The following is a 19,997-nucleotide window of genomic DNA, read 5'->3' as shown; positions in this document are numbered from 1 at the left end:
GGTCAGTATGCGTAGATCTATTTCGGCGGTTGGTTACACTTACAGGTAACCTGCAGTCCTACATAGAAGTCTCCTTGCCTTCTCTAAATGATATGAGCGTTATTCCGAGGTTAACTGTGCGGGTAGGTATATTGGTGCACTCACGATATGCGCTGCCGAAATATGTCTTTTCACCCATCCCGGGCAAGGTCGATTCTCTTTCTCCAGGTCATCGAGAGCCGTGCAATATGGGCACCTGAAGGCACATGCAGGGATTTGCTTTGGAAGACCAACAAGAGTTAGTCATGTCTTGAAATATTACGTTTCGGGGGTAGCTTGATTTGGAGCACTCACGACAATCACATGGTCAACCGGCCACTGGGTTGAGAAGTGTTCTCGGCATTCACACACCTTCTTGCGTTGGCTTCAGAATTTGCGCGTGAGTAAATATCAACCGAGGGGATTAGGGGAAAGATGCTTACACCCAGTAATTAGGTTGCACTTTCGGGTCGGTTCTCGTCCAGTAATATCCCCGGAGCGGGCTGCCATCGCTAGCGATCCAGGGATTCGGAGGGGGGTCCTGAGGCTTGGAGACCATCCTGCTTGAAACAAGACATTTCGTTAGCAACTCGGCTTTAATGCGCTCTTGGGGGAGTTTCAATGTTTGAGGTGCGACATTAAGCAATACTCCAAGTATCAGTCGAATCAATTGGGCAGATGGGATGATATACGTGCCTGGTGGTCTCGCAGTGCGGACTTGGTAATTTAGCGATGCAGGGATGGCTGTACGATGGGTCATATGTTGGTGTGAGAGGCAAGTGCAAGCAAACGAGATTGATGCTGACCTAGGAAAATATCCAGGCATCGAACTTGGTTGGGGATCTGGCAACTGCCTGAGATGAGACGGTTTAGACAACCTCTGGCAGCCGCGAGGCAAGAGCGAAGTTTGACGCTGTTTTCAGACTGGTGACCAGACAATATCAAACCCATACTCCATAAAGTTGAAATTGTCAGGATATTGGCTTTAGATGTTTATATTGCTCTGAAGACAGATAAAAGAATTGTCAAGAGCTCGTTGACTCTACTCGATAATTGACTCGCAGGGCTACACTGCCCCCGTTCAAAGTCTTGATATGTCTTGCTTCGGTATTACCCTATTTAGCGAGGTACAGAGAACCATTTTGATGCTATTCGTGTGACAACTCCGCCATAGGTCGAGGTTGATCTTAGCGACTCTACCTCTTGGGGCACGTCTTATTATCTACTATCGGGGATTGAGCTTTAATTCCGTATATGAGATAGATTAAACTCGTATTTTGCCTATTATGCTCTGGCTGCTGGCATTATGTAAAGTTTCTACAAGACGGGAATAATGAAACCACACGAGTAGCTATTCTTGTGGCCCTTCCGATGATCTAGTCGTTAAGTACGCTCTAGGAGAGAGAAAGAGATAATACGAATGTCGGAAATAGAGCACATGCGCTTAACAAGAATTGTCATGCGAAAACATTAAACCATCAAAACCTCATATCCTATTCCTTCAGGTCCTTCAGGCGCTCTTTTATTAGTAGAAAGGTAACAGCTCCATAGGTGTGCCCCCCCCCCCCCCCCGGTAAAAGATTCCGTTTGAAAGTACTGGACATACTATGGATAGACACTATAGGTTCCTCATGTCACATCAAGTACATGTTTATTATGAATTTAAGATAGTTGATCCGGTACACACCAAGTAGTATCTGAGTATCGAATGCATACTAACCTATTATTATTCATTTGAGAGACTTCTTAATCTATCATCCTGACCCAGGTACCAACGAAAAGTTAAAGCAGTTGGGGATCTAGGATAGGGAAATAAGAAGATAATATCAAAGAATAAAACATGAGAAGCAAATGCTCGATATCCCTGGATTCTCCATTTTTGGTGTTCGCAACATCAACCGGGCCGGGGGTGCAGGTGAAGTTCGATAGGAGAGATTATGCACCTGAGAAACCAATAAGAGACACTCTCTTCTTCGATGTCCCCCTCTAGTGAGCTTATTACTTAATTTGATCACATGGATATGGTCATATATAAAGTCTTCTTGACCCATCACCACCCCAACCAGGCAATTTAACCCCCCCACCATTTTAATTGTCCTCTCTTGTTCATTCTTTTGCAATGAACACCCAGGTTCAAGACCCCGAGCAAAATGAAGAGATCACCACGCACGGAAATGAGATCAGACCTATCATCAAACGCACCATCGCCGGCGAAGACAATGCCAAAACACGGGCAGTCATTTCCGAGCTTGTTCAAACAAAACGAGGGCTGAAACAACGTCATATTCAAATGATTGCCCTGGCTGGAACGATCGGTACTGGCCTCTTCCTAGCGACCGGGAAATCCCTAGCAAGGGGTGGACCACTAAGCATGTTGCTCGCATATTGCATTGTGGGCATGCTTATCTGCTGCGTGGTCTTTTCCGTAGCTGAGCTCAGCGCGCTGGCACCTCTTTCAGGTGGCATTATCCGAAACGCAGAATGGTTCGTTGACCCTGCGCTGGCGTTTGCACAGGGTTGGAATAGTGTCTATGCAAATGCTATCCTGCTGCCGGCTGAGATGGTGGCTTGTGCTGTCATTATCGACTTTTGGTCTGATGTTAACCATGCGATATGGATTAGCGCCCTTGGTGCGCTGCTGGTTATTAGCAATATGCTATTGGTCAGTATCTACGGCGAGTTGGAATTTGTTTTTGCAATGTTGAAGATTGCTCTGATTGTTGGTGTGAATATCATGGTGAGCAGGTCTCACCGCACAAAGGATCTTCTGGTTGGTTCCTGACTGCTTTTCATAGAGTACCTGCATTACCTCTGGCGCAGGTCCACAGGGCTATCCCATGGGGTTTCGATTTTGGCGAGACCCTGGACCCTTCGTGCAATTTCTTGGCATCGATGGCTCATGGGGACGGTTCCTGGGGTTTTGGCGTGTGCTGAGCAGTGCAGCTTATGCATTTTCCAATGTTGAGAACGTATCAGTTGCAGCAGCTGAGACGCAAAATCCTCGCCATAACATCCCCAAAGCTGCCAAACGTGTGTTCTGGAGAATCTTGATATTCTATCTGATCACTATTTTCATGATGGGCCTTATTGTCCCCTCGAACGATAAGGGGCTACTATCAAATTCCGGCGATGCTGGAGCGTCCCCATTTGCGATTGCTGCCACTAATGTCGGGATCAAAGTGGTACCTTCGATCATCAATGCCGTCGTTGTCACAAGTGCATGGAGCGCTGGTAACTCTGGTGAGTATGAACTTTTTCCCTGCCGCTGTACTTTTGCTAACCTGAAGACAGCAATGCTTGTTGGAACCAGGACACTATATGGCCTTGCTCAAGAGGGGCATGCCCCAAAATTATTCACTCGCATCAATCGATTCGGGGTTCCATGGATATCAGTTGCCGCAGTCGGATCTTTTCTTGCCTTGGGATATATGACGCTGTCATCTGCAGCTTCCGTTGTGTTTGATTGGCTCCAGCAACTGGTCTCAGCTGCCTCTTTGGTACATTGGATCAATATAGAGGTGATCTACCTGAGGTTCTTTTATGGCTGCAAGAAGCAAAAGATCAGCCGTACGGAACTTCCTTGGAAAGGCCCCTTTCAACCCTACGTAGCATGGATCTCTCTGGTTTCGTTCAGTATCATTCTGCTTACTGGTGGATTCTACGTGTTCATTGAGGGTAACTGGAGTCCTCAAACTTTTGTATCGTCATACTTCAACATTCCACTTATCTTTGTCTTGTATTTCGGGTACAAATTTTGGCGAAAGACCCGACTTGTTCCACTGGAAGAAATTCCGATCCAGGAATTCATTAACATCGCTAATGAAAATCCAGAACCCATCCAGCCTCCAGCTACTGGGTGGCGAAGACTAAATATCCTTTGGGCTTGAGTTTGGGGGTTTTGAAATGGAGCTATGGGAGAAGGAAAAGACATGTTGCAATAGAATCTGGGCCAAATGGACCGATTATATTTCGAGTGTTCATTTAAATTCTTCAAATATACACGTTGTCCATCGGAATAAGCCTCAACTACCAACCCCAGAGGGAAGACCGGTCTTACTCAATCCCAAATCGCTTAGCCACCTCTCGGAAGCCATCGGACTCAAGATCAACCCACATATCTACCCAACCCTCAGTCTTGGCCTCCGCAGCCTCCTCACTTGACATCTCTTCCTCCTGCTCACGCTCAACATAGATAGTCTGAAACCCACAGCTCTGAGCAGCCTTCAAATCCCGCAGATGCGCCGCAACTAGTGCGCACTGGCCTGGCTCCAGTCCAAACATCTTGGCAGCACCGTTATAAACCAGTGGGGAAGGCTTGTAAGCCTTGAAATTCTCTGCACTGACAATATGCGTGAAAGGCAGTGATCCATGTCGCTGAAGATCCTGCAGTAAAGAGACATTCCCATTCGACAGGGTAGAAGTGGCGAACTGACGGTTCAACAGTTCAATACCCTGGGCACTATCCGACCACGGGTTGAGCCGGTGCCAGGCGAAAGCGAGTTTCCAGAGCTTCTCATCAGTGAACAGGCCACCCAGACCGCGCTGCTGCAGGAGGTCCTGAAGGGCGTTGTAGTGGTGCTGATCGACTGACACAAACTCGGCGGATGGATCAAATGCATTGGTGAATACATTGTAAGAGTGCCGCCATTCTGCGACAAATGCCAGCCAATCATCCCGGGTCACGGCTAGAGCGCGGTCCCGCAAGTCGGCTGGGAGGTCCTTGTCGGGATGATTCACAGCATGTAGGGTGGCTGCGATCAGCTCTTCCGTTACGCATGTACGCCACGAAACTACTGTGCCGAAAGTATCGAAAAATAACATCTGGGGTGGATTGTCTGTCGACATTTTGCGTAGTTGGTGTTGGTGTTGTAGTTGGAGGTGCGGATGTTGATATGCAGTTATTCCCCGCACTTTCGAGATTATGTCGGTTTCCGAGCTCTGCCGTGGGATCTTCACAGAAGTTGAGATCCCAGCTAGATATATATGTAGGTCAGAGTGAAATGAGTCAATTCAAATTCACCTATGCTGGTTTCCAGGGAACATGGAACCTCGGAATGACGGTAAATATATGCTTAGTCATTTCGATTCGCGAGATCTAACGGGCTGATTGTTCTGGCGGGATGGTCTCATTGGATCGGAAATGGAAATAGAACAATCGGTTTAGAAACTCTCGAACAAGCACATGTTGTAACCTTGGAAGTAGTTGGAGTACTTTTGGAGTACTTGATATGTTGAGTCTTGAGGAATGTGTGCGTGGCACCCGTGGACAGCATAGAAAACATTCTGCCTGTTCTTTTTTTTTTCCCGCCTTCTCTCAACTTTCTCAACTTTCTCAACTTTCTCACCTCTCAAATGTCATGACCATCGTATTGTCCATTGTCAATTTGACTTCCATTAATTATTAGCCTTCCCCTGCATACTTTCAACACAACTTCCGTGTAATATCGCCTGCGCCTCCACACTGTCCGAGAAACAAAGAAACTGAGCAGGGATGTGAAATATCAGCGAATATTGACCTGTCAACGGCTAAGTCAAAAGTACCCCGTGTCCCCTGAGGTGGGGCAAATTGGTGGCAATGATTCGTGGATATTCCCTTACTCCTCTTGTCAATCCCCGTTAGTCCGATTTTCAATGGCAATTTGGGGGCTTGACAGAGTCTAGACATGACAGACTCTGTACGGAGTATGGAGTACATCGCACATCGGAGCGCACATCGGATCCGAGAATAAAGTATTTATTGCCAATCATTGATTGTCATTGTGCGGCACTTGCATCGACATATGCAGGAGAAACGACTCCAATCCAGACCGAGGCCATAGAGGTCATGGAGTGCGCGTACGATGTGCTCCATACTTCGTACCGGACTACCCACCATAACAAATGGAAGTTTGGTTCTTCATTTCGGCCGATGTGGGTTCCTCGTTCCTCGAAGCTCTCGGTGGAGACCTTGGATGGGTCTGGTTTTACCCCTGATCCGCAATGTCCGTGGATGATTTGACTATTTGACGATTTGACTGTCTCCTTGGAAGCATCGTAAAGAGGTGACAATCAAATACTATGCATCATGCAACATATATATGCACCCTGGGGATTCTGAAACCGGAAGACCAGATCACAGGCTCTCATGCGAAATTGTCTACGGCGATCGTCACCTAAACAAGCTACGAGTTGGCCGCCAACACAGCCATTTAATTATACTCTCAAACACGCTAACCATCCCTATTTTAGTGGCTTCGGAATTGACACCATTGGTCATTGAAAATGCTTTTCTTCTTTTTTATGATTTGCCTTCGACTTGGTCTGTTTCTCCCAAAAACAAAAAAAAAGAAAGAATAGGGGGGATCTTCCCTCCAAAATGCCCTTGAGCTTCATCCAGACATATCAGTGGAGTTTTGTCACGAACTCCTACCCCGGGCAGTTTATTTATGAATCTTTAATATATGTTGTACGGAGTACTACTCATTTTCCTTTTCCAGTGCGCTTTCCGACCTTTCGATACGGAGTACGGAGTACTAGCTCTCTCTCGAGATTAGGGCTCCATTTTAATCTTCTTCTTACCTTCCAAGGTTTCTTTGTTTCTTTGTTTTCCGGATAATCAGCTTCTCCATGGCCTTTGAGATATACCAGATACAATACGAAGCATAGACCAGAGTCTATGATTATCTCGGACTTCGAAAGCGTTTTATACTGAAATGATTGGAGCTCATATGTTTTAGTGTCTGGCAGCTGCAGTGGAGTCTTAATCCTGCGGGCTAATCGGGTGGATTCTTTTTTTTTCCCCATATGCCCCCTAACGAACGCCCCTGGGACTTTTTTCTTTTTTTTTCTTCTTCTTTTTTTTTGGGATCCCAAAGAGCCAAGACTCTCCTCGCGTCCGGCGGTGATTCCGATATGTACAGGTGTGCCGCAAGGCTGATCTAAATCCCCCCCGAAGGCCTTTTCCAAGTTAATCTACGATCTAAGCCCCCCCCCCAACTCCTCTCGGATTGTTTTCGTAAATCCACGGGATCTTGAGAGATTCTCTAGTCGCGATCGGCCCTTCCTTCGGACTGATCTATTTTCCCTCCCGGGATCATATACTCCGTACCCGGGGTTGACATCTTCCTCGTCTCTTAAGCTAAAAACGGTCAGACCTGTTTGTCACTGTAAGTAGACTTAGAGTGTCTTTCTCCCCCGTGCATATCCAAATATCAGCATTGGGCTCAAGTGTGCATTTCAGTTGCGTTGTAACTGTGGCTGACCTCTTCGTTCCACCCAAGTCTCACAATCTCCTTGAATTCCCCCTCCATCCCGCGTTTGATCCTGCTGCGTTCGACAAGTCGATTGCACCGAGTGAAACCTGTCTCTGAAGGCAATTGGCGACTTCAAAACGGTTAATAGTCGGATGGTTGAACTACGGTAGTCTTTTAATGGGATCCAGTGCGTGACGTGCTCTGGCTAGCCCAAGGAGCAGAGCCCCAATGATTTGAGGCTTTTCTTCCAGCACATGCGCAAAGAGATATGGCCGATTTACAGTCCCCGGCCTCCATGGCCCCGTCCCCGGCACCATCCTCTAAATCCAAATCTCGAGCTCCATCCAAAGGATCACGACCAAGACCATCTTTGCGCCGGCGAGATTCTTCCCCGCCACCTTCCTCTCCACCTGGCCTCCCAACCCCCGCATTCTCACCCGACGGACAAACCGACGATGATGATATCGATATCACCGAGGACACCTTATCACCTTTCGACCCGCGGAGGATCACACCTACGCTCCATGCATCTCTCGTTTCGGAGATTCTCTCGCTGCGGCGGGAGATAGAGAGCAAAACCAAGGCAATCGACGGACTGGAAGAGAGCTTGGATGAATCAAGGGCGGAAAATGAAACATTGACCGCGAATCTGTCCCAGGCGACCTGGGAAGGGCGCTCGTTGAAACACCAAATCCAACTACTGGAAGGTGGGACGTCATCTGCGATGACCGAGCTAGCTCGGGAGCGCGATGAAGCCGTCGAGAACATCGGCGACGTTCGTAAAAAGCTCGAACAAGCACAGAAGAAAGCTCGAAGCAGGGAGGAGGAAGTCGAACGAACCCAATTACTCTGGAATCGCGATCAAGAGTCTTGGGCGGATGAACGCCGAACCCTGGAACGCAAGGTTCACGTAGTGGAGGGCCGCTTGAAGACCGTTTTGAACGAGGTCGCAGCCACGCAGGAAGTGGCGACTATCCACTCGCATTCGCAGCCGAGTGAGAATGGTGACCTTGTTCATGACAAGAATAAAGAAAGCGACTCGGCCAGCGTGGCATCTAGTAGCCTAGGCCGCCGACGCACGAGCATGACTAGCGTGAGCTCAGAAGAAGCTGAGGAGGCCGTCATTTTCCATAGCATGCGGTACTCGGTTATGAGTATTGCGCCTGGAGCCAAGAATGGTTCTGGTCTGAACCTGGCGGAAGAACTCGACTTCGATGAAGAAGACGAGTTTGTTCCATCTGATGAAGATGACCTCCCCGCATCTCCGGAGGCGCTCCCCGAAGAACGCCCAATGGAACGCCCAATGTCAGTTCACTCACAGGGGTCGCATAGTATTTCGGACAAGGCCAGGAAGATCCTGGGTCTGTCCCTTCAAAGCTCGGACTTACACTCACCCACTGCCATGGAGTTCCGTGCCCGGGACCTCGGGCTTGCTAGCCCAGTGAAACTGGACTCGGCGGTCGAATACTGCGATATCGGCATCCAGTACTCACCTCCACCATCACCTACGATAGAAGCGAAGGTTGTATATGACATTGTTCCTGAGCCGGCGGCAACGGCTTCAGAGCCTGAGAAAGAAGACGATAAGAATGCGAACGTGTCGTCTGGAACGAAGGACAGTTCCACGCCTCCCGTTGTACTTCAGATGGTTTCCAGTTCTTGTCAGACCGTGGATGAACTCCCAAGTCCTCCATGGACGCCCAATGTGGCTGAGTCGCCTCAACCTGTTGAATCCACCCCCGAACCGGTGCAAATGGCATCGGCGTCCACCCAGACCGATGTTGTTCCGGAAACAAATGTTGTTCAAAGCGAGAATCGTGCCAGCTTGTCCCCGAATGATGTCCCATCGAAGATGGACATTCCAATGATCGCTATCCACCCACCAGGCTCCGAGCCATCCTCACCTCGTAACAGCGTCGTCCTACCACCGCAAACCAAAAATATCGCTTGCCAGGCCAATTTTCGAGCAATTGCTGATTGTCGATCCGTTGCCATTCAAACCGAGGAGATCCGTATCGATCAACCCCCTGCCAAACTTCCCGCCAGACTTCTTCCCTCAGCTATTCAAGATGAAGGTGCACTACCTCGCCCTAAACCGCAGGAGCCTAGCCTCGAGTCTTACACTGTGCCCCCGCTTCCGCCCCGGTCTGAAAAACGGAAACAGAGACGACTGGTAACAGATCACCCGGCAGATGGCCCCGTCAAGCCTCCTAGAGCATCTGGTCCAGATCATGTACAGGCCTATCCCGGTAACAACGACAATGGTCCGCTCTCGGATGATGCCTTGTCCAATATTCGACGACCTTTACGGTCTAGCAGTCTCTTCGCCGGGTTTGAGCACAACAGCGACGACGAAGGGCCCCAGAACGAACGTGATGTCTTCACCGACGATGAGCTCCTCAACCGCCCATTTGCTGCATACACTGTCAGCCGTGGTAAGCTCATCACTTCGAAATCAGGACCGAGCTTGGACGACATGCCTCTCCCCGAAGTAGACGAGCAACTGTCTTCCCCGGAGTCAAGACCACCTGACATTGGCCGTTCTCGGGCTCCCCCAACGGTCTGGCACGGCGTCCTCGAGTACTCGCCAGTCCGGAATGCGCAAAATGGCCATGATCTCCAGCGGAACTGCCGCGCACCAGAAGCCCCGTGCCCGTAGTCCCAGCGAACCAAGCCTCGATAGCGGCAGTGCAGGCTCAAGCATTGCACCGCCATTCCCCGTGCCCATCCGTCTAAGCTCACGCAAGCTCCCGCTCAATGGCAGTGACGGACCTCCAAGTCCTACTCGCTCAGCCGGCAGACAGTTCTCAGACCGCGGCCGCCAATCCATCATCCGGCGCCCAAGTCTCCGCCGAGTGCGATCCGCTGCAGCAACGTCACAGTCGGATATCACCGAGAGACCAGAAACTCTCTCTTCCCCCTCGCGATCGATCTCAACCTTTTCTCCAGAGAGCCCCACATACCGACCATACCGACCACCACCACCGATGCCGTGTGATGATATCACAGTACCTCGTGAGCGGCACGGGCCGCCGAAACGCGCCCCCTCGCACCGCACGACTTCGTCTCAAACCTGGAATCGTGAACAGCGTGAAAGAAAGGATTCCACGGGCGGCGTGCAACCGACTAGTGTCGTTGATGCCATTGCTCAGACCATGGTTGGCGAGTGGATGTTTAAATACATCCGTCGACGCAAATCATTCGGTATGGGCGAGTCCAAGGAGAATTGGGAGGGCAAGAACCCCGACGATGTGTCGGCGAATATCACGAACAGTGGTGTGCGCCATAAGCGATGGGTTTGGCTTGCCCCGTACGAAGGTTCCATTATGTGGAGTAGTAAACAGCCTACGAGTGGGCCTGCCTTGCTCGGCAAGAGTGGTCGGAAGTGTAAGTCTTTTAAGGAACTCGTTTGAGTTGGTTGGAGTGACAGCTAACCTAGTATCTCTCCTCGTCATAGTCACCATCCAATCCGTCCTGGACGTCAAAGATGACAACCCCATACCCAAAGGCGCCGGCTCTTCGGCCCCATTCAATCGCTCCATCCTGGTGTTGACACCACAGCGCGCTCTCAAATTCACAGCGTTAACGATTGAACGCCACTACGTCTGGCTAACGGCCCTCTCCTTCCTCAGTCATTCCTCAATGGGCCTCCAAGAACTAGCAGCCCTACCTCCAGTCCCACAAGAAGAATCCCCAACCCTACCTCACACCTCCCTCCGCCGAAACCCCATCCGCGACTCCATCCGCGTCGCCAAGGGCCGCCCCCGCCCAATGCCAAAGGGCAAACGCTCCTTCAACAGCGCCGGCGCTCCAGCCCCAGTCCCCGAAGTCCCAGGCGGCAGCATCGACTTCGCTGCCGACGCACCACACGTGCCCCGCTTCTCAACCCACAACCGCAAACGCAGCAACACCGCACCCCGCCCAGCCCTCCACGCTCTCCGCAGCTTCTCCAGCGCTGGCACTATGCCGTCTTCACACAGCGGTACTACTGCCGGCTCCTCGGAACTGCACTTCCCCGCCATGCAACCCCCATCCCTATCGCCCGGCATCGGCAGCCGCCGCAGCAGTATCAGTCGACGCACCTCCGAGGCGAGTGGCCGTGCTTCTAGTGTGGCGGGCAGCAACATGTTCGATATAGGCACTGTTCGTATGGAGGCTTTCATCGATCACCATGCAGAACAGATTAATCGCACCCGTGCGCCTCCACGTCAACGCCATACCCGCAAGACTTCCAGTCAGTGGAGTGAGAGGCGGTATGAGTTTGACACGCCTTCGGTTCATGGGAGCGAGTTCTCATACCGCCCTGATGATCCGTGGCGGGAATTCTAATTCGGGAGTGGATGAGTTTCAACCCTCTTTTCTTACTTATTACTTACCATATACCTTTTTATTTCTTTTCTTTTCTTTTCTTTGAAAAAAAAAACCACATTCCTTTTTGGCGCAGGTCCATCGCCACGTCTCTCCGTGGCTTGTCTACATACAAAGTCACGGGACATATTCATATTCTATTTTGTCACCATCACCTATTCATGTTTATTCTCTGCTTTAACCCACCTCACACATCTATTGCCTGTCATTTGCCATTTGTCACTTTCGAGTTGATACCACTTTGATTTGGATACTATTTCTCGTGCAGCCGGAGGGGGGGAGAAGGGCGTTTGTTTCTTTTTCTTTTTCTTTCTTTTTTTTTTGACATTGCAATTATCAGCAGATCCTGGATATATGTATTGATCTTGTGTTTATATGTCTGAACATAATGTATAAGTTTGCTCATGAGCCAAGAATGAAGCTTTTCTGTGTCTCCAATCTCCTATATTCCATATTCTCCATTCTATTCATGCCCAGATAGTAAGGTCGTGTTCACAAAGCAAGAGAATCAGACTGGAATCGCGGGTATAACGTGCGCTAACGGAGTAAATACAACATCATGACGTTTCTGTGATGTGCAGTTGACCGGGGGTTGCCCGCCGTGGGCTGATTTTCCCCCAAACCCAAAAACACTCAAGTCTATTATTTCCTTCATTTTCCAATAGATTATTCACAGTTTCGCGGCATCCTTGACTTCGCCGATCTTCAGCTTGGGCGAGTACTTCTTCAGCACGCCTTCGTTGTGATACTAAACGGTATTAGTTACATACTTTTTGTTTTCAATAGCCGACTCGGCCGATAGCCGATCATAACCATAAACATCTTTTTCAAAAGAAAGAAGAAAAAAAAAAAAGGAGGGAATACATACCTTCCAGAACTGCTTCGAGGCATCCTTGCCCGCTACACGCTTGAGGATCTTTGCGCCGCCGGGGTGCTCGTCAACAAAGTTGGTTACGTCGTAGACGTTGCTATCGATGATAATGTAAAGGCCCGCATCGGCGGTCTTGTGGGAGGCCACTTCGGCAGGGGTGAATGTTTTGGACATTTTTGAGGTATGAGGTAAATTGAGAAGTTGAAAGGTGGAAGATGGAAAAATAAGAAAAACAAGAGAAATAAGAGAAACAAGAGATAGAAAAAGGGAAATGCGTCGGAAGTTGACGTGACGTATAAAACCGAGAAAGTCTGGGGGAAAGCGGAGAAACCGAGGTTCAACGGATTTGCCGCGGTTTGAATTGCCCCGGCGGTGATTGGATGAGAGATGTTGGTGCCTGAGGTGTCTATTTTATATATACAACAACATATACATCGGGAGGCTATTCAAACAATATCTTTTATCAAATATCTTTTATGTTTTCATATTGATTTTAATCTGTACAGCCCAGTAGATCCCCCTCTACTCCCGACTCTTCTCCCCAGCCGCTCCCTGCCCCTTAGTCACCTTGCGATCCAACCCCAGACTCTCCAAGTCCTTCTTCTTATAGTAATGTGGCGCAACTTCAACCAGCCATTCTGGCTGCAGCGGCATATTATTGCGCATGTACTCCTTACTGGTAAGCACCAACTCAAAGTAGATGACCCAGCGAGGGTTAACCTCCATAAGCGTACTAGACGGATGCAAGTACACCGACTGTCCATTCTTGATAGTGCGGTAACTGTCACCGCCGCGCTGGAGTCGCGCCGCATTGGGGAAGAACCCAGCCGTGATGGCCTTTTGGATGGGCTGAATATTCGTGGCTCCACAGGTACTGACGGCGACCTCAACACGGTCACAGAGTTTGGCGAGCTGGTCGCGCACATCGCGTGCCCGCGTCAGACTGCGCTGCTGCAGGAAGTTCTCCTTCGCCCAGATCGTGCTGAAGTCCGAGTCGACCCATTGGTTCCAGACGTTCAGTAGCGTCAGGTGGTCACCGCCGTCTTTGATGGTGAACCGGTTGCGCGCACTGTCCGCGTGGATCTTCTTATCCTTGGGTCGGAAGAAGAGTGCGCTGCCTTCGCCGAGCATCGACACGATCGACAGCACTTCTTCGACGCATCCGTATTTGTCGGCAGCAAGGATTGCCTTGGCGAGCATCGGGTCCGTTGGGAACTCGGCCATCTGCCGCCCGACCTTGGTCAGCTCGCCTCGGTCGTTGAGCGCTCCCAGCGCGTACAGCTGTTCCAGGGCGCGGATGATGGTCTCCGCCGGCGGTGGGTCCATGAAGTCAAAGTCGAGGAGTTGGTCGATGCCCAGCGACTTCAGCATCAGAATCACTCCGTTCAAGTTGGTACGTTGAATCTCCGGGGTGGTGTTATCTTCTAACTCGTTGTAATACGCCCACTTGGTATACAGGCGGAAACACTTGCCTGGGCCAACACGTCCGGCACGGCCGGCTCGCTGGTTGGCTGAGGCACGCGAACACGGCGTCACGACCAAGCTCTCCATTCCGCTGCGTGGGTTGAAAACGTTCTCCTTGACGAATCCGGGATCAATCACGTAGACAATACCATCGATGGTCAAACTAGTCTCGGCGATATTGGTGGCAAGCACCACTTTTCGTGCCTTAGGCGGAGTAGGCTCGAAAATCTTCGTCTGCAGTTCGGATGGCAGGTTGGCGTAGATAGGAGCAATAATCATCTCCGGAATCTTACTCCCAAGTTTTCGAGCCGTTTCCTGTAAACTTTGCTCAGCGGCCTCAATCTCTTCTTGTCCAGTCAAGAAGACCAAAATATCTCCCGGGCCTTGCGTGACGTGGATCTGGAAGACCGTTGTGATGGCTGCGGCGAGGTAGTTGGCTTCAGGCTGTGAAGTGTAGTGCACATCGACGGGGTATCGGCGACCAGGAATATTGAAAATCGGAGCATCGTCGAAATAACTCTGGAACTTCTGTGCATCCATCGTCGCCGAGGAAATGAGCAGCTTCAAATCGGGCCGTGCCTTGGCAATATCCTTGAGCAGACCACAGGCAATATCTGTGGGCACCGTCCGTTCGTGCGCCTCGTCAATCATCAAGGCAGCGTACTGGCTCAGGTCCGGTTCTGTCAATAGTTCTCGCAGCAACATTCCATCGGTCATATACTTGAGGATAGTCTTGTCGCTGGTGTTGTCCTCAAATCGGATGGCATAACCAACTTCATTTCCGATCTTCGTGCCCATTTCATCCGCCACACGAGCAGCAACACTCATGGCAGCCACTCGTCGCGGCTGCGTGCAACCAATCTTGAGGCCACCTTTGGTATAACCGGCCTCGTGGAGGTATTGTGGGAGCTGTGTGGTCTTTCCGGAACCGGTTTCACCAACGATAATCAAAACTTGATGCTTTGCCACAGCCTCGATGATCTGATCACGGAATTGGTAGATGGGCAAACTCTTGCGGGTCTCCTCCATTGAGAGGGCTTTCTTCTCCGCGGCATCGACCTGCTCCTTGAAGCGCAGCTGTTCCTTCGTCAGTGGCTTTTGCGTGCCCTCCAGTTTGGCGTCCATGACAAAGTTGATCTGCTGTGAATCGTCGAAGACATACTCGTAGTCTCCCTCATCGACGAACTCAGCCTTTTTGATCTGTGCCTTGGCCTTGGCCGCCTGCTCCAGCTCCCATTCCTCATGCTCTGTGACGAATCGCTCCTGGCCCAGCTCATCGCGCTCAACGTACCGCTTGTACAGAGCCTCTTCCTTCTTCTTCCGGTCGATCTTTCCCTTCTCCGTAATATAATCAGATGGCATCTGATACCCATCACGGTGATCGTCGATCCGAAGCCGTTCCTCGGCGAGACGAAGGACCTCTCGATTGCGCGCAAACTCTTCCTTCTCCTTACGAGACAGATTTGGGTTCTCGCGCAACTCCTGGGCCTCCTCTACAACCTGTCGTCGCAGCAGTGCTAACCGTTCTGTCTCGCGCTTCTTCAAGTATTCCTGTCGAGACCTTTCTCGCAGATCGGGCATCATCGAAGCCCGTGCGCTGGCATCATCGCCCAGCGCCCGTCGCCGTGCAGCCTCGCCGTCGCGCGTCCGATCCTCAACGATCTTTTTCGACTTGCTGCTTTCCTTATTGGCCAGCCGTTTGGCAAACTCGTCTCGTTCACGGAGATCTCGTTGGCGGTCGATCTCTTGCTTAGTCTTAGGGTCGATATCGATATCGTCGGCCGGTGGCGCGGGGGCGGGAGACGCGGAACCATCGTCGAGTCGTGTGCGCTTAGAGGGGGATTCTTCGAATTCCTCTGCCTCCGGGTACATCTCGTCTTCGATGATCTCTTCGTCGCCCCATCGATCGTCGAAGTCCTGAGAGCCCTTCTTGCGGAGCTTTCTCGTCCGTGGCCGGTCGCGGCTCTCTGCATCGCGGCTTCGGTCTCGCTTTCGGCTGTCGTCCTTTTCTCCGCGGCTCCGAAGCTCGGAGTCTCGCTTGCTGCTGCTCCTGTCCTTGTCGCTGTCTCTGTCCCGTCTCCTCCGTCGCTCTCGGTCTGCTTCGACATTGGTGGGTCCTAGCGAGGGGGCAGGTTCTGGTTGGTCTTCGCCCATGTCCACCAGGCGGTATTTCTTTTTCGTAGATTCCTTGCTCGTCGCGGATTTGGGGGCAGACGCGCTGGGCTGTGCGCCTTTGCCCATGCGGGCGTGGAGCTCCCGAGCAAAGGCACCAATTTCAGCTGAGCTAGTGTCTATACCATCCAGAAAGGACACAAGAGTATCTTGGAGGGAGGAGGTCGACTTGGCTGAGCTGGCGGTCGCGAGCACGAAATCGACGATGGTGGGTTCTGACGCGCCTGTTAGGCGGAGGAGATTGTCCGACACGAAATCTTTATCGTCCATGGTGCGTGGTATGGACTGTGATTATGGGAGAAATTAAAAGGTTGATGTGTAAGAAGCTTGTTCGGGAGAGGTAAGGTGTGGTTATTGTCGGGATCTTAGCGGCAGCGCATGTTGTACCAAATGTGTAATAAAGCAAGCTTCGACGGGAAAGGGGACAGGTAGAATAAATATAAGTAGAATGGTATGAGCTAAGATTTTCAGGATTGAAAGGATAAGAGTTGGAAGAGAAGTTGGAGAAGTTTGCCAAATGCCAAGAAATCCCGTGGCAATTGAAATATATTTTGACTACCTCCATGTATATATCTCTCTATACATATATATATATATATATATATATTACATTCAGTCGAAAAGATAATTTAAAAAGGCATATAAAAAAAAAGAAATCTCCCATTCTATCCTAAAATCTAACTAACGTTCTTTATATTAACTATTTAGTGCCAAACAGATCAGTTATCTCAAGTCCTACCATCGGGCACCCAGTTGGGGGTGGTTACTATTTTCTATAAGTCGAGCTACAGAATATAATACGGAATTGGAAAGTCCACAGTGATCTGAGGGATCAAATATAGTGCTTGGGTAGGCTACAATGCAGCAAGGTCTGAGTGGTCTCGAACAAATGATCGGCGAATATAGAATATCTGTAAACAGTCTCTTCATACATAGGTATCCCCAAAGACAGCTAAAAAGATATCTATCTACATTGCAGCAAGGAAAGAAAAGGCACCGAAACTGCCACCAGTGCTTTTTGAGGTCCTTGCAAGCTCCCAATCCAAGGGCTTGGAGGTAGAATAGATACTTGTATATACATTTACCTTGAATAAGAGCTACAATCGAAGAAGTTCGTAGGATATCATTTCAATTCGTAATTAAACAATTCCGACACAGACATGGAACCCAGGTATTCAACCAAAGACACCAAACTAGCAGAGAAGATCACGCTCAAAGAAAATGGATAGGGTCATCACTGCCCAGAGGGCACACATTCATCATCAGAACAAAACGCAAAAAGAAAAGCAAAAAGATAGCAGTGATGTTTCCAAGCCAACCAGACATGCTGTTCGACCAGATATCACTGGAAAAAAAGAATCGAGCAATTGATTCCAAGGAGATAATATGTTGGAACAAATACAGCAGAATCCCAGAGTGGCCTTGACCATTTCCAGAAGCAAGCACCCTGCGAGGTTGGTACATTTCTGGCATCTCGTAACGCTAGGTATTGAATCGTACAAAAGAAAAAGAAGAAAAAAAAAAGATCCGTGAAACAGGGTGCAGAACCCTTTGCAAACTCCAGTGGTATCCGTGAACTGCTCAAGGTAACGCCCAGATCCGAACCGGATGGATCAAAAACGCCCCCAAAGCCCAGCCCGCAACAGAAAACCCCAGCCTCAACCGTTGAAGCATGGGGTGGAGGGATAATATCGTAACGTGAAAACATGGCATCAAAGATGGGACAAAAAAGAAAAATGTTCCCAGGTTGAACGCCGGGAAGAGGTGACAAAGGAAAAAAGAAGGACAGGGGAGAAAAAAAAAAAAAAAAAAAAACACACAACACCCTCCGTATGCACAATAGTAAAAGGGATATTAAATTACACGTCGATCATTTCGGCATCTTCGGCCAAGATCTCGTCAGCGGGGCCCCAGTTACCCTCGAAGACGGTGGCGCCAGCGCGGCGTCGTTGGTTAATAAATTGCACCCCATAAGTTTCCAGGATCTGGTCGGCCGTGGGACGGTTTTGAGGTTCGGGGGAGATCATCCATCGAACAATGCCGTCCAATGCCTGTGGATGGTTGGCATCGACCATGAAGTTGGGGGGATCAACTAGCTCCCCGCTGCGTGCGAGTCGCTGTGGTTTGGGGTTGCCTAGCTGACGACTTGTCAGGAAGTCATCGTCGAAGTCGTTGTCCCCCAGATCGGAGGCACAAAGATCCTCAAAAGATGACCCTTCGGAGATAGGGTTTCCAGTGGCATCGCGGAAGATGCTGGTCTCCGAGCTCCAGGTAAGGCTGGGCACATCGCTCATATCGCCGTTGCGGAGCTTCTGCCAAGATACTCCATTGTCAGGAAGTTCCACATTGCCAGCGATCTCAAAAATGATGAGACCAAGTGAGAAAATATCGGCGGGCTTGTCGAATCGGCCCATAAGAATCTCCGGTCCAATGTATTCGCGGTCACCTTCACCCTCAATACCATCCTCTGCAGGCCAGCGTGTCGCCATGCCAAAGTCACCAATTTTCAAAGTACCCTCAAAGGTGACCAGAATGTTCGCAGGCTTTAGGTCGAGGTGGATGAATCCCTCGTCGTGGATCTGCTTCAATCCCAGAGACATTTCGAGCAAAATCTTCCAAATACGGAAGTCATCAAGTCGGGCCTTAAGTCCGGCTTGAGCCAAGAACCCATCCAGGCTACCCTCTTCGCAGAACTCCGTTTGAATGTACAGGTGGCCATTGTTCTCCCAACTGTCCATAAAGGAAATAACATGGTCGCAGTTGGTCAAAGCCTTGAGAACCTCGACTTCGCGAATACGGCGCTCGCGATCCTTCAACCCCAGATAGGGCTGCTTGCTCTTCTTGACTGCCCACACCTGATGAGGGAGGGAAGTCGGCGATCTTGGTTCGCTGGATGGAAGAGAGAAGACAGATGGGAAGGAGGCGTCGTGAGGTTGCGCGACACGGAAAACCTGGGAGAACTCGCCGGTTCCAATAAGCTCCACGCTGTCAAAGCGGGACGTTAGAGTGGGGTCCACATCGGGAACATAGTAGCCGCTAATTTGGAGACTGGGCCGTCTGAAAGACGACCAAGAGTCTCGCGGGCCAGTTGGAGTGGCTGGAAGATCATGCTCCTGCACATACTGATGATCACTTGGCACGGAGATCGATAAGCCACTTGGGTCGGGAGGGAAGTATTGGTCGCGGGGAGTGTGAGGCGATGCCTGCAGAAACTTCTCGTGCAGTGGACTCGCTGTCTCGGAGAGTCGCTCCAGAGATGCGATTTGAGAAGTTGCGGGAGGGTAGGTGCGAGAGGGGAGGAAGGGCTGTTTGGTGGGTGTGGGAGGAAAATCATCGTTTAGAGGCTGGCTGTCATGTCGGGAGGAGGGCGATTGGGCGAGGATCAGGTCATCACCATCAATACTAGCGAAACTTCCACGCCGGGAGGCCTCGGGACGATTGAAGCTGCTACCGAAGATTCCCATGCCCCGAGCGAAGGGACTCGGCTTGGGACGCGAGGTAGTAGGTGGGTTGAATGGAGAGGCAGAAACAGTATCTGACTGGTGAAGCAAACGTGACTTGTCAAACAGGCGGTCCGTGGGATTTGGCCCAGCGGTGAAAAGATTAACAGGCCGCTTGCATGGTGTATCGGGCATACTCTTGTTAAATCCGGGATTCTCCTCCGCATTGCGGTTTTTCTTGGAGATAAGTCCAGTGGACATGAATGCCGCGGGAAGAGGCTTCACTAGCCTGAAATTGTCCGGGGTAGCAAACGTCTCTGCTGCATCTTCTCGTGTGATCCGAGTCACGGGGGCAGGACGAGTAGCCCCGGCGGGGAGAGATTTGGAGAAGTTGAACATTGTTCGTCGGCCCTCGGGCTTGTGAACTGGTTC

The 19,997-nt window shown here is 50.4% G+C and overlaps 6 protein-coding genes across 6 annotated transcripts; 2 read left to right on the top strand and 4 right to left on the bottom strand.

The window, feature by feature from the left end:
* Window positions 1-2,137: 2,137 nt before the first annotated feature.
* N7455_000784 (uncharacterized protein) lies at window positions 2,138-3,905 on the top strand (the record flags this gene model as incomplete). Its single annotated transcript, XM_040960634.2, has 3 exons — window positions 2,138-2,755; window positions 2,814-3,258; window positions 3,310-3,905. 3 exons carry the CDS (start codon window positions 2,138-2,140, stop codon window positions 3,903-3,905), a joined length of 1,659 nt encoding a protein of 552 aa, XP_040808917.2.
* A 166-nt stretch (window positions 3,906-4,071) lies between these two features.
* N7455_000783 (haloacid dehalogenase, type II) lies at window positions 4,072-4,863 on the bottom strand (the record flags this gene model as incomplete). The annotated part of the gene is made up of 1 exon (XM_040960676.2): window positions 4,072-4,863. One exon carries the CDS (start codon window positions 4,861-4,863, stop codon window positions 4,072-4,074), a length of 792 nt encoding a protein of 263 aa, XP_040808881.2.
* Window positions 4,864-7,518: 2,655 nt separating this feature from the next.
* On the top strand, window positions 7,519-11,579 carry N7455_000782 (putative nuclear migration protein; the record flags this gene model as incomplete). Its single annotated transcript, XM_065603870.1, has 3 exons — window positions 7,519-9,830; window positions 9,874-10,637; window positions 10,690-11,579. 3 exons carry the CDS (start codon window positions 7,519-7,521, stop codon window positions 11,577-11,579), a joined length of 3,966 nt encoding a protein of 1,321 aa, XP_065462361.1.
* Window positions 11,580-12,288: 709 nt separating this feature from the next.
* On the bottom strand, window positions 12,289-12,663 carry N7455_000781 (cytochrome b5-like heme/steroid binding domain-containing protein; the record flags this gene model as incomplete). Its single annotated transcript, XM_040960655.1, has 2 exons — window positions 12,289-12,366; window positions 12,487-12,663. The coding sequence occupies 2 exons, from the start codon at window positions 12,661-12,663 to the stop codon at window positions 12,289-12,291; spliced, it is 255 nt and encodes an 84-aa protein (XP_040808879.1).
* Window positions 12,664-13,011: 348 nt separating this feature from the next.
* Window positions 13,012-16,395, bottom strand: N7455_000780 (putative mRNA splicing factor RNA helicase (Cdc28); the record flags this gene model as incomplete). Its single annotated transcript, XM_040960683.2, has 1 exon — window positions 13,012-16,395. One exon carries the CDS (start codon window positions 16,393-16,395, stop codon window positions 13,012-13,014), a length of 3,384 nt encoding a protein of 1,127 aa, XP_040808914.2.
* A 1,589-nt stretch (window positions 16,396-17,984) lies between these two features.
* N7455_000779 (WEE1 family protein kinase) lies at window positions 17,985-19,964 on the bottom strand (the record flags this gene model as incomplete). Its single annotated transcript, XM_040960630.2, has 1 exon — window positions 17,985-19,964. One exon carries the CDS (start codon window positions 19,962-19,964, stop codon window positions 17,985-17,987), a length of 1,980 nt encoding a protein of 659 aa, XP_040808873.2.
* Window positions 19,965-19,997: the final 33 nt, after the last annotated feature.

This window comes from Penicillium solitum (genome assembly GCF_028829755.1).
Source record: "Penicillium solitum strain IBT 25940 chromosome Unknown utg000001l_segment0_segment0, whole genome shotgun sequence".
Lineage (NCBI taxonomy): Eukaryota > Fungi > Ascomycota > Eurotiomycetes > Eurotiales > Aspergillaceae > Penicillium > Penicillium solitum.
This window is presented reverse-complemented; position numbering and strand designations above follow the sequence as displayed.